The sequence below is a fragment of the Euprymna scolopes genome, chromosome 1 (assembly GCF_053919585.1).
Source record: "Euprymna scolopes isolate OS-2025 chromosome 1, ASM5391958v1, whole genome shotgun sequence".
In the NCBI taxonomy this organism is placed as follows: Eukaryota; Metazoa; Mollusca; class Cephalopoda; order Sepiida; family Sepiolidae; genus Euprymna; species Euprymna scolopes.
In genome coordinates, this window is record NC_136482.1 from 1,474,287 (window position 1) to 1,487,672 (window position 13,386).

The 13,386-nt window shown below is 30.6% G+C and overlaps 1 protein-coding gene across 8 annotated transcripts in view; it reads left to right on the top strand.

The window, feature by feature from the left end:
- LOC145297921 (uncharacterized) overlaps nt 1-12,275 on the top strand; it is a 209,600-nt gene extending 197,325 nt beyond the window's left edge. For 3 of the 8 annotated variants that reach the window (XM_080103536.1, XM_080144402.1, XM_080103975.1), the window contains 3 exons: nt 2,597-2,817; nt 8,458-8,538; nt 11,881-12,271. In XM_080103536.1, the coding sequence (XP_079959662.1) occupies nt 2,597-2,817; nt 8,458-8,522 (286 nt within the window). In that variant the 3' untranslated portion in view covers nt 8,523-8,538; nt 11,881-12,271. Of the gene's footprint in view, nt 1-2,596; nt 2,818-8,457; nt 8,539-11,880 lie in introns of all 8 variants that reach the window. The other 5 variants (XM_080144485.1, XM_080144663.1, XM_080144314.1 and 2 more) reach the window with 3 other exon arrangements.
- The last annotated feature ends 1,111 nt before the right edge of the window (nt 12,276-13,386 follow it).

Sequence of the window (13,386 nt, forward strand, 5' to 3'; positions counted from 1 at the left end):
AGCTTTTTATTTATTTGCTCTATCTTGCATATCGAGCAATTCCTGTTTAGATGGGATAACTTATAGAATATTACTGCCAGTAATATTTTGTAAACCTACAATCTCATGTTTCCATAACAACTGATTGTTAAATAAAAAAAACTATTCTGAAGAATATATACATATATATATATATATATATATATATATATATATATATATATATATATATATATATATATATAACTATTTCATTTAATCACATAAATTAATGTACAAAGATATAATTTTCAGTATTTACTTCAATAGTGTTCGATACATATGTGGTTAGCACGCCTTTTTATATACGTACATGCTGTTGAATTTTCTAGCTAGCCAATCAGCTTTCTAGTTGCTGCCGCACCCATCCTAATCCGACAATGGGAGGGCACTTAGAGGACAAAGAAATAGTTGTCTTCAGGTTCAACCATCTCCTTTGTGAGTTTTCTCTCTTTACGAATGGTTTTGGATTTCACTGTAAGAATGATACGACATCGTCTGCAATATGACTTCATCTCAAGATCTTTCCGTACTGCAGTGGAAATAGTTATTTTGGTTACATTCCACTTTTTCGCCAATTCAGCCATCGACTGTGATGGATTTGCTGCAATGGACCATTTCAAGCCACCAAGAAATCTTTTAGTGAAGATTTTATCACTTCTAGGACTGTGAGATATCTTTACCTTCCCTTAAATTCACTACAACATGATAAACAGTCCTAGGAGTATAGCCAATGTCAATGATTAGGCTGTGATCATAGCGTAGTATCTGTTAACTGTGGCAAGTGGGGTCAAGGGTCAAAACATTATTATTATTGTTATTGCATTCTTATTAATTGATTTGAGTGACGGATGGTCGCTGAATCATTTATTATGATTAGAAGAATAAACAATTAAATTGGGGAAGAAATGACTGACGTGTGAATCGCAAAAGGAATGTGAAAATAGAAAATATATGTAAACATTATTTTGGGGTTTTGAAATGACACGTTTTAATATATCATCTCCTCCAATATAAACCAATATACAACAACAGAAGCTGAAGCCTAGTTGACAGTTCAGGACCTAATTGAAACTTAGTGGACAAAACAGGCATAGGCTGAGGTTTATTTATCCCAAATATGGTTGAATTGCAAAAAAAGATTATGAATTTTATTAACGATTTAGTGAGAAGCATTTGCTTTGAGTTACCCTATAGTACGCATGAAAAAGACAAATACATCATCATTATTGTCGTCGTCGTCATTGTCTGTTTAACGTCCGTTTTACATGTTGGCATACGTTGGACGGCTTTTAGATATTGACTCCCAAACTAATCAATCTCTTCCCAGTTCTTTATTTATCTCTCTTTCTTTGAAGTCCATTTCATCATTTCCTCATGTCTTCTTTGACCTTCCCTAGTGAACCAACACTATTACCTTAACTGTTCTACATGTATTTTTTTTCTGTATGACCATACCAACAAAGTCTCCTGTGAACCGGACCTACTACCTCAACTGTGTTACATCTACTAACCCAATGAAAGTAATCTTCCTAAGCAAAACTGGCATTGGACCGACTATTTCCCTAGATGAGTACGTAATTAAAGGATATTCTAATTTAACATCCAAACCTGACCCCCAAGATCGCCATGGGCATGGAATATATGCCTACATTAGAGATGGCTTTCCATGTGGTAGGGACATCTCCAAAGAAGACTCTAAATTGTCCTACATGTGCTTGCTCACATCACTGCATTTATATTTGCCCTCTATCGCCCTCACAACAGCGGAGTTACCATCTTGAAGAGCATATCTGAAAAAATTGACCACATCCTGTCTGCTCATATTTCAGCTAACATTCACGTCTGTGGAGACTTCAATGTTCACAATGTGGAAGGCTAGCCCACTCAAACAAAACAGATGATGAAGGGGGCCTGTCACGATTTTTCCATTGCTTATGACCTAACTCAGGTTGTTCACGAACGCACCCATGTGCTTGACACTGATGGTCAATATGCAAATCTCCTAGACCTTTGTCTCACAACTTGCCCTGAGCTATATTCATCTTCCATTCTGTTTCAACTGGGATTTTCCAACCACTTGGTTGTATCAGTTAAGATAAAAACAAAATGTAATAAGTCCTCTAACATAACTCTCCATCGTAGAGTATAATCGATACTCTATAGCTGACTGGGAAAGCTTCCATACATTTATATCAGATCTGCGTTCCATGTTTAAAAAGGATGTGTCCTCTATAGTATCAGGCCTGATGGAATCGTTAATTGTAGGTATAGACTGCTTCATACCCTCCAAAAAATTCCAGCAAAAACCTAATAGCCAGCCATGGTTCTCTCCAAAATGTGCTGCTGCCATTGCACACAGAAATAATTTTTTCATTGTTTCCAATGTAATAGATGTACTGAGACTAAAACTGCATTCAGAACTGCCAACAGCTACTGTAAAAAAGTAATAAAGAACGCGAGAGAGTTGTATGCTCAGTCTGTTATGTCCAAAGTAGCTGAGCAGCAGCTTGGTTCCCACCAATTTTGGCAAGTCTCCTAGACCTTTTTCTCACAACTTGTCCCCACTTTTTTTCAGAATGGGTCGAGATTGCATAAACTGTGGTGGCCGAGGAACATTTTTAACCGCGTTGAACATTGACAGAGTGAGCTTTGATGAGAAGTATCCAGTGAAAATAAAGGAGAAGATGGTTTTTAAGAAACGCGAAAAATCACCAAAAGAAGCCAGGGTTCTAAAGCCGCAACTGGAAGAGCAAGCAACATTGATGACAAAGTCCATGCGAACTCTTCTGGAGGAAGGTCTGTACAAAAAGAACTCACATCTCCACCATTTCCTTGTCCAGCTTATTTATTATTATTATAGGTTAAAAAAAGAATACCCGTCCCAGGACAAGTAAACAATTCCTCAAACAGAACAGGTATATATTCAGAAACCAGTGTGTGTCTTTAATGATATATATATATATATATATATATAAAACATGAAATGAAATCACAAAACTATATATTGGTGGATATATGGTTCATTTATTGAATAATGAAATACAAGCAAAATTTAGGGGATAGAAGGGACTCTTTATGCCACTTAGTCTTTTTCGCTCCTTATGAACTCTACGCTAGACGCTGCATCTCCACCATGCTACCTAGCACCTTCTTTACTCTTCTGATGAGAAGCATTAGGCTTCGAAATGCCTTGGCATAAAGAGTCCCTTCTATCCCCCAAATTTTGCTTGTATTCCATTATTCAATAATCTATATATATATATATATATATATATATTGTGTATTTAGGCAGCATGTTTTCATTCGGACAGATATTGTTAAATAGGATGGAGTATTTTTGCTTAATGATCTTTCTTTGTGATTTTTCAATTTTTCAAATGATCATTCTTATGTCTCGCTCAAATTTGTGTAGAAAAATTTTGTTGTCATTTTTGTCCATCTGTTGCATTTATTTTTTTTGTCCATCTGTTGCATTTATTTTTTTTGCAAGTACTTTCAACTGATTTTCTTTATTTGTGTGTGTGAAACCAAGTAAGGCACAAGGTCTCAAGTTTTTGTGAGTCATGGGTATCCTTCTTTAATAAGTGGGGGGGGGGAAAGAAAAACAGAGAACACCATGGATGGCATAAGGTCATCATATGTGAATAACATTACCCAAGACAGTTCTTTAACATACTTGTCTTAACGGACTACTGTCTCCAGTCCAAGTACACAGTCATGACAGTAAATACTTCCTGCATCCATACTTTGTATTACACTGGTTCCTTTATTCACCGGCGGTTGTCACTCGTCTTGAAGAGACTGGAAATAAGGATTTTTTCCTATTCTGATGCATAATGCAAGTAACACAAGACAACTTCAACTTTAATTTTATTTCAGTTCATATTGTTGCGCTATTTGGAATCACAATGTCAAGTTCTCTTTGCTGGTTTTACATCTTGGGTCATAAACATTTTCTTGACTTCCTGGATATACAAGAAACGATGCTATCACTAAAAGCAGGCTAAGACAACACTCTTGCTTGTGTTATCAGAGCACATCATCGACTAATCTAATGAGAGATGATTGTTTCTCTCCTCTACAGTCATTTTGTTTCATTATTTTTATACTTATCAAGGTCTAAAGGCCACTCGAGGATAAAGATTAAATGTCAGGTGGACGGTGAGACACCATCATGATGATCAGTAAATTGGTTATTTACAAGACCACTTAACACAGATTTGAAAAAACCTATGTTATAGTCAGTTGGGAAATAGCCCCACGGTATTATGTTCCACAGACGGGTAGTTATAGGAAAGAAACTTTGCTCATGTACAACCCTATGGGCTGCATCGTCCGTCGCTGGGAGCAGAGTTAAGCTGCACCTTAAAGGTAATTCCCATTCCGAACGACTTGAGGTTACATTTTTAAAAATAAAAATAAAATAATAAAACTTTTCAAATAAATTCAATAACTTTACATCTGGACCTTTCAAGACTCCAAAAGCCTTTAATCTTCTTAAAAACTTTTCAAAAGCTTCTGAGAGCCTCTAAACTGTCAAACTCTTTAAGAATTAAAAGTTTTTAAACTAGCGAAGACTTCTTTATAATTTTGTCTTGTGGTTTCATCGTCTAGTGGTTATCTTTGGTCTAATGTTTGTCTTGTCTTTATAATCTTTTAAGTGCTTTTCATGCATCATAAAAATTGATAGTGTTTAAATGCATCGAGACTGGTCGAGGATTACACGAATATGCCAAAGTTACTACTCCACTTAAAAAATAAAATATGCCTGTAAATATTTGTGATATGCTGTGTGCATGTACATATATGTGTTAAATATTTTTCAGAATTTCTATCAGGTTAGTGCAAAAGTTTTTGCCGGGTTGTAGAGTATTTTAAACTATTGTATTATGTATTGTATTATTGTATTGTATTATGTATTGTATTATTGTATTGTATTATGTATTGTATTATTGTATTGTATTATTGTATTGTATTATTGTATTGTATTATGTATTGTATTATTGTATTGTATTATGTATTGTATTATTGTATTGTATTATGTATTGTATTATTGTATTGTATTATTGTATTGTATTATGTATTGTATTATTGTATTGTATTATGTATTGCATTATTGTATTGTATTATTGTATTGTATTATGTATTGTATTACTGTATTGTATTGTATTATTGTATTGTATTATGAATTGTATTATTGTATTGTATTATGTATTGTATTATTGTATTGTATTATGTATTGTATTATTGTATTGTATTATTGTATAGTATTATTGTATTGTATTATGAATTGTATTATGTATTGTATTATGTATTGTATTATTGTATTGTATTATTGTATTGTATTATGTATTGTATTATTGTATTGTATTATGTATTGTATTATTGTATTGTATTATTGTATTGTATTATTGTATTGTATTATGCATTGTATTGTATTGTATAATTGTATTGTATTATGTATTGTATTATTGTATTGTATTATGTATTGTATTATGTATTGTATAATTGTATTGTATTATGTATTGCATTATTGTATTGTATTATGTATTGTATTATGTATTGTATTGTATTATTGTATTGTATTATGTATTGTATTATGTATTGTATTATGTATTGTATTATTGTATTGTATTATGTATTGTATTATTGTATTGTATTATGTATTGTATTATTGTATTGTATTATATATTTTATGTATTGCATTATTGTATTGTATTATGTATTGCATTATTGTATTGTATTATGTATTGTATTATGTATTGCATTATTGTATTGTATTATGTATTGCATTATTGTATTGTATTATGTATTGTATTATTGTATTGTATTATGTATTGTATTATTGTATTGTATTATGTATTGTATTATTGTATTGTATTATTGTATTGTATTATGTATTGTATTACTGTATTGTATTATGTATTGTAATATTGTATTGTATTATGTATTGTATTATTGTATTGTATAATGTATTGTATTATTGTATTGTATTATATATTGTATTATGTATTGCATTATTGTATTGTATTATGTATTGTATTATGTATTGCATTATTGTATTGTATTATGTATTGTATTATGTATTATATTATTGTATTATTGTATTATGTATTGTATTATGTATTGTATTATTGTATTGTATTATGTATTGTATTATTGTATTGTATTATGTATTGCATTATTGTATTGTATTATGTATTGTATTATTGTATTGTATTATGTATTGTATTATTGTATTGTATTATTGTATTGTATTATTGTATTGTATTATGTAATGTATTATGTATTGTATTATTGTATTGTATTATTGTATTGTATTATTGTATTGTATTATGTATTGTATTGTATTGTATTATTGTATTGTATTATGTATTGTATTATTGTATTGTATTATGTATTGTATTATTGTATTGTATTATGTATTGCATTATTGTATTGTATTATGTATTGTATTATTGTATTGTATTATGTATTGTATTATTGTATTGTATTATTGTATTGTATTATTGTATTGTATTATGCAATGTATTATGTATTGTATTATTGTATTGTATTATTGTATTGTATTATTGTATTGTATTATGTATTGTATTGTATTGTATTATTGTATTGTATTATTGTATTGTATTATGTATTGTATTACGTATTGTATTATTGTATTGTATTATGCATTTTATTATGTATTGTATTATTGTATTGTATTATTGTATTGTATTATTGTAAGTTATTATGTATTGTATTATGTATTGTATTATGTACTGTATTATGTATTGTATTGTATTATGTATTGTATTATGTATTGTATTATTGTATTGTATTATGTATTGTATTATTGTATTGTATTATGTATTGTATTATTGTATTGTATTATTGTATTGTATTATGTATTGTATTATGAATTGTATTATGTATTGTATTATTGTATTGTATTATGTATTGTATTATTGTATTGTATTATGTATCGTATTATTGTATTGTATTATGTATTGTATTATGTATTGTATTATTGTATTGTATTATTGTATTGTATTATTGTAAGTTATTATGTATTGTATTATGTATTGTATTATGTACTGTATTATGTATTGTATTGTATTATGTATTGTATTATGTATTGTATTATTGTATTGTATTATGTATTGTATTATTGTATTGTATTATGTATTGTATTATTGTATTGTATTATTGTATTGTATTATGTATTGTATTATGAATTGTATTATGTATTGTATTATTGTATTGTATTATCTATTGTATTATGTATTGTATTATGTATTGTATTATTGTATTGTATTATGTATTGTATTATTGTATTGTATTATGTATTGTATTATTGTATTGTATTATGTATTGTATTATTGTATTGTATTATTGTATTATGTATTGTATTATGCATTGTATTATGTATTGTATTATTGTATTGTATTATGTATTGTATTATTGTATTGTATTATGTATTGTATTATTGTATTGTATTATTGTATTGTATTATGTATTGTATTATTGTATTGTATTATTGTATTGTATTATGTATTGTATTATTGTATTGTATTATTGTATTGTATTATGTATTGTATTATTGTATTGTATTATGTATTGTATTATTGTATTGTATTATGTATTGTATTATTGTATTGTATTATGTATTGTATTATGTATTGTATTATTGTATTATGTATTGTATTATTGTATTGTATTATTGTATTGTATTATGTATTGTATTATTGTATTGTATTATGTATTGTATTATTGTATTGTATTATGTATTGTATTATTGTATTGTATTATGTATTGTATTATGTATTGTATTATTGTATTGTATTATGTATTCTATTATGTATTGTATTATTGTATTGTATTATGTATTGTATTATTGTATTGTATTATGTATTGTATTATGTATTGTATTATTACTAAAACATATCTTCACAATGATTAATTTATAACTTTTTCTTTTAGATTATTAAAGCATCGTTCATATTGTTTTTTAAATTCTCACCCATGTTGACCTGAAAATGATCTTTTTTACTTAACAGAAAGGGTGTCATCTTCCATCATGATAATGCTTGTCCTCATATAACACAACTGAACAAATATCTCCTACTAGAATTTGGTGGGGAAATCTTGCATCAACCTGCATATTCTTCTAACCTAGATCCTTCTGATTATCATTTATTTTGAGGATTACAAAACCATTTAAATGGACTTGGGTTAATATTACGAGGGGGGGGTTGAATACGAGTTAGATTCATATTTCACTTAAAAATCTGAAGAGTCTTACAAGCAAGCAATTTATAAGCTTGTTGACAGGCAGCAAATATGGTCATTGGTATGAATTATGAATAAAGATTTCAAAAACACACAATTTTTCATTGTCAAGATGAAATTTTAAATTGGCAAAAATATTTTATCATCTTCTTTTTTATTTTGCAGATGATTTCCAAAAATTCCGAAAACAATTTCCTTTTGTGGAATATGTCAGTCCCGCTTTCATATAATTATCTTTTCAAAAAGGTAAACTTTATTTTTTTACAAGAAATCAAGAGAAAAGACATATTTTTTTATTAGATAGGAAAGGAGCAATGCACAAAATGACTTGTAGATAACATCAGGTAGATATAACTAATAGTTCACCTATCAAAAATCCAATAAAATATTTGTCCTTGGTATGAAACAAACTACTTCTGGTGGGGTGATTCCAATTTGAGAACTTTGAGAAGTGTGGAGTCACTCTTTTGTTACAACTACTCCCAAGTCCATTCTGCCCCAGATAAGTAGTTGCCAAGGTCACTGGAAAGATGGTGGGATCCTTCTACCGCTCCAGAAGATATCTCACTACTGATGCAATTCTCTATCTATATAAAAGCCAAGTACGTCCAAGGATGGAATACTGTTGCCATATCTGGGCAGGAGCTACAAAAAACAGCCTATCCTGCCTTGACAGAGTACAAAATAGACTTCGTGGCTTAGTGAGGGATGCCCTTTTCTCTACCCTGCAACCTCTCTCCCACAGAAGAGACGTTGCGAGCCTATCCTTGTTTTATCGTTATTTTCATGGCAGGTGCTCGTCTGAACTCCAATCTCTGGTCCTCCCTCGCCAATCTTTCACGAAAAACACCCGTCTAGCTGAATCCACTGTGAAAAATCTCCCCCACTCTTTATCTGTGCCTAAATCAAAACGTGGATTCCATGAACAAAGCTTCTTTCCTAGAACTGCACGCCTGTGGAACTCTGTTCCGTCTGCCTGCTTCCCACCTGACTACAACTTGGATGTGTTCAAGTCCAATGTTAGCAAATTCCTAATGAACCGCCCCCTTAATAAACACTTCATCAAATCTCTACACTAACGTAATGTACTTGCAATAACCCTTATCCCTGAGTGGCTTCCGGGCCTTGATAAGTGGTGATCACTGTGTAAAAAAAAAAAAAAATGTATATAAGCAATACACTCTGTCTCCTTCCTATCACAACCCTTTATTTGTATAACTCTCCTCATGGGAGGAAGCCCATTTTCTGTATGACGAGTCTGTAAAGATAATCGTTTTCCAGCATCCATGTCATTTTCACTCCATAATGACGGTTACATGTCATCCATATATTTTATAGATGCACTTTTACTAAATGCATGCCAAAGTACATATACTTTGATGACTGCAGGTTTTGTAATCAAATAACAACTTGTTAAATCAACAAAGTTTTATTTATTTTACAGACGATAATCTGACAGATGAGAGAGTTTGGGTCAGTATGGGAGGTATATGGTTGGGTGGTCGATCGGACGATAGCAAAAGTGTGTCACTGGTGTCTCTCTCTTTTCTCTGTCTGATTGTCTTTGTTTTGACTTATATTTATATTTAAAATTCTATTGGTTGGAATTACTGTTTATTTATTTTGACATTTATTTTTGTATTATGCTTTGTATATTTAGCAATTTCAATCCAGAGTTAAATATTTCTCCAATTGTTTCATGATCTCGATTCTTCGATCTAAATGTAGGGTTGACGTCATCGCCAGCAATCTGATTTATATTTGGTTTTCCCCAATACGATATTTTCCGGTGTTGTCCATCACCTATGCAATAATGTAACAGTGTCAGCAGTTGAACGAAACACATCTTGGCAAAAAGTGTATGCACTGGTCATGCACTTATGTGAACATATATAGGAAGTCTACTGTTTAAAAAGCACTGTTTATGTGGTAATTTAAATGTATTTTTAGGACCAGACAAGTGCCAGATTTTTTTTTTTTTTTTAATAAACATAATTGTATCAGATTAAAAAATCTCAACCTCAAAATCCATTTGAGGATGTGCCAAGTATTAACACCAGCATGGCACGAAAGAAGGGGGAAAACAGCACACTTCCTGACGAAGAATATTTTACGATTCGAATTGGAAAGAATTTAATTATAATGAACAATTATGTTTATTAAAAACAAATCTTGCACTTATCTAATCTTCAAAAATTTTTAAATATAAATTAAAATTATTTGTGTTTTAGTTAGCACTTACTAACTGCTGACCCTTCTATTCGTTTAATGTTTCATTTATATATATATATATACATATATATATATATATATATATATATATATATATATATATATATATATATATATATATATATATATATATATATATATATTGGCTGTCATACAAACGGTCGGGTTTCAATCCTGGCTTGAGGTAGTTGCCTGTCTAGCCACCCTGATGAGCTGTGAAACAGCGAAACAGTACTGTATGTGGATAACTATAATGCTCCTTATCTTGAGTTGAGCATATTGAGAAGTGATACACAAATTACCATTAGCGTATAAGCGATGCTCTTTGTGTAAACAAATCGAGCAGAGGTAGTTCGGACGATGTCAAAACATCGTTAAACTCATGACTCACGCAGCAGCTGCCAATAGAGTAGTGGTTAGGAGCCTTGACTGTCATACAAACGGTCGGATTTCAATCCTGGCTTGAGATAGTTGCCTGTCTAGCTGCACTGATGAGCTGTGAAACAGCAAAACAGTACTGTATGTGGATGACTGTATATATATATATATATATATATATATATATATATATATATATATATAATTTTCTTCTTTCACTAAAACATAACTTTTAAACTTAATATATATTAATTGTTGGTGGGGTTCTTAGCAGAACCCCAAATATCACCCTGTCAAGGCAGAGACAATGCCACAAGATCATTCATAAAGCAAAATGTATTTCAAAATGGCGATGATGAATTGTTTTTCATGCAGAAATCGCAAGACCCCTTGTATCCATAAAAATACATTTCAAAATAATTTACCCCTTGTAATAATTCATAAAAGATAAACATGTAAGTGAGCATTCAACTAAAATTATGTTATTAAGTATTATGCCAAGAACGAAATAGTTTAATGTTAAACACATGTAATTGTTTTGTTTTTTTTGTTTATTTTATTTATTGTTTTGGAGATGAAGATTGTATTATTCAGGCTCCTGTTCTCATCTGAACTACAAGCTTCAAGTAAAAGTAAAAAATAACACTCAACATAATGAGTTACAATGAACATAATGAACTAATGAGTCACTGCACTATGGTCATCAGATGACCAAAGTATGCCGAAAGATTAATTTTAATGAAGCTCATGTTTCTGTTTATGTCATTAAAGAAAAATATTTCCCCTTTAACTGGCCTAAGTAACCAAAGTATATTCATGTTAATAACATAATGAAAGAAAAAAAGGATAGTCAAAATCAAGTATCGATTTGATTTTATATATTAGAAAATATAAGTTTTTGTGTGAGTAAAAATGATTAACCGAAATTAAAAAAAAAATTTATGGGTTCTTATTTAATCTTTTTTATTTTTTTTACAGATTCTTTTTGAAAAATATAGAAGATAATTTCCTTTCGTCATAATGCAGTGCATCAAACCCGATTTGCAAAGAAACACAAACCCTGATTGAACCGTGAGGAGTACACTTATTCGACGATACAAAATTCCTGGTGTCCCCCCCTCACGATCAGCAAGAATAAATATAAATAAATATAAACAATTTTTAAAAACTTTTTGCCTTTACTGCCTTCTTCAATAGAATCAGAAATGAATGGCATAGACTGCTTCATACTTTCCAAGAAATTCCAGCAAATACAGCTTTGGTTCACTTGAGAATGTGCTGCTAGCATTGTGCACCAAAACCACTATTTCCATTGTTTTCAACGAAACAGATGTTATGAAACTAAAGCCACATTTAGGACTGCCAGCAACCATTGTAAAAGAGTAATAAAGAATGCAAGAGATTTGTATGTTGAGTATGTCACGTTTAAAGTAGCTGAGCAGCAGCTTGGTTCCCACCAGTTTTGGTGAATGGCTGTTAATTTTTCCCAACTAGTTTTCAGGGTCCTGAACAGAAGTATACAAATATCCGTGTGTCATTGTGTCAGTAAATTTATAAAACAAAATCTTGATTTTAGTAAAGCAACTAGCTCCGATGACATTCCAATCATATTGCTAAAAAAACTTCAATTGGAGCTAGCTTCCATACTTACAAATCTGTTGAAACGTTACTTTAAAGAGAAATGCTTCCCTACGTCCTAGAAAACTTCATCAGTCTGCCCTGTATTTAAAAATCGGTCATGTCCCTCTCAGTACAGACCGTCAGTCTCCTGTGCATCTTGAGTAAGTTGCTATAATCTGTGATAAATAGAGAAGTGGTCAACCACCTCAGCAAAAATAACCCACTCAGTGACATGCAATATGGTTTCCATTCTGCTAGATTCACAGCTAATGTGCTAACTGTAATATCACATAGGATTAATGAATCTCTCGAGATTTGTTTCTAGGGAAATTGCCCTCGACATATCAAAAGTTTTTAATAGGGTATGGCATAAAGGTCTACTTCACAAGATTCACAATAACTAGAAATGTTCTCTATTAAATCCTTTCTCTCTGAGGGTTTCATCATAGGCCCACCTTTCTTCCTGATCTTCATCAATGATCTCCCAAATCACATTCTTATATCATTTGTGCAGATGATACCACAATCTATGGCAACACTTCAATGACCAAGATTTTTCTGATTCTCTCTATTCTGATCTTGAGCACATCGTGCAATAGAAAAAAAAAATTTAAAAAAAAAAAAGGTGACTGGTTATTTTTAATGCATTTAAGACCAAGCTTTCTTTTCACCATAATCGCTCTGACCTTCATTAGATCTCAATTTGAATGAATGGTTCTCATCTTGAGGAACCATCATGTGTTGCAATATTTTGGTTCTATAATGGGGTATGATCCCACACAGTCGGACGATTCTATTTATAAACGATGCTGCTAAGAACTGACGAATCAAATTAATTCACGTTCTGCTACCAATCAATCAGAA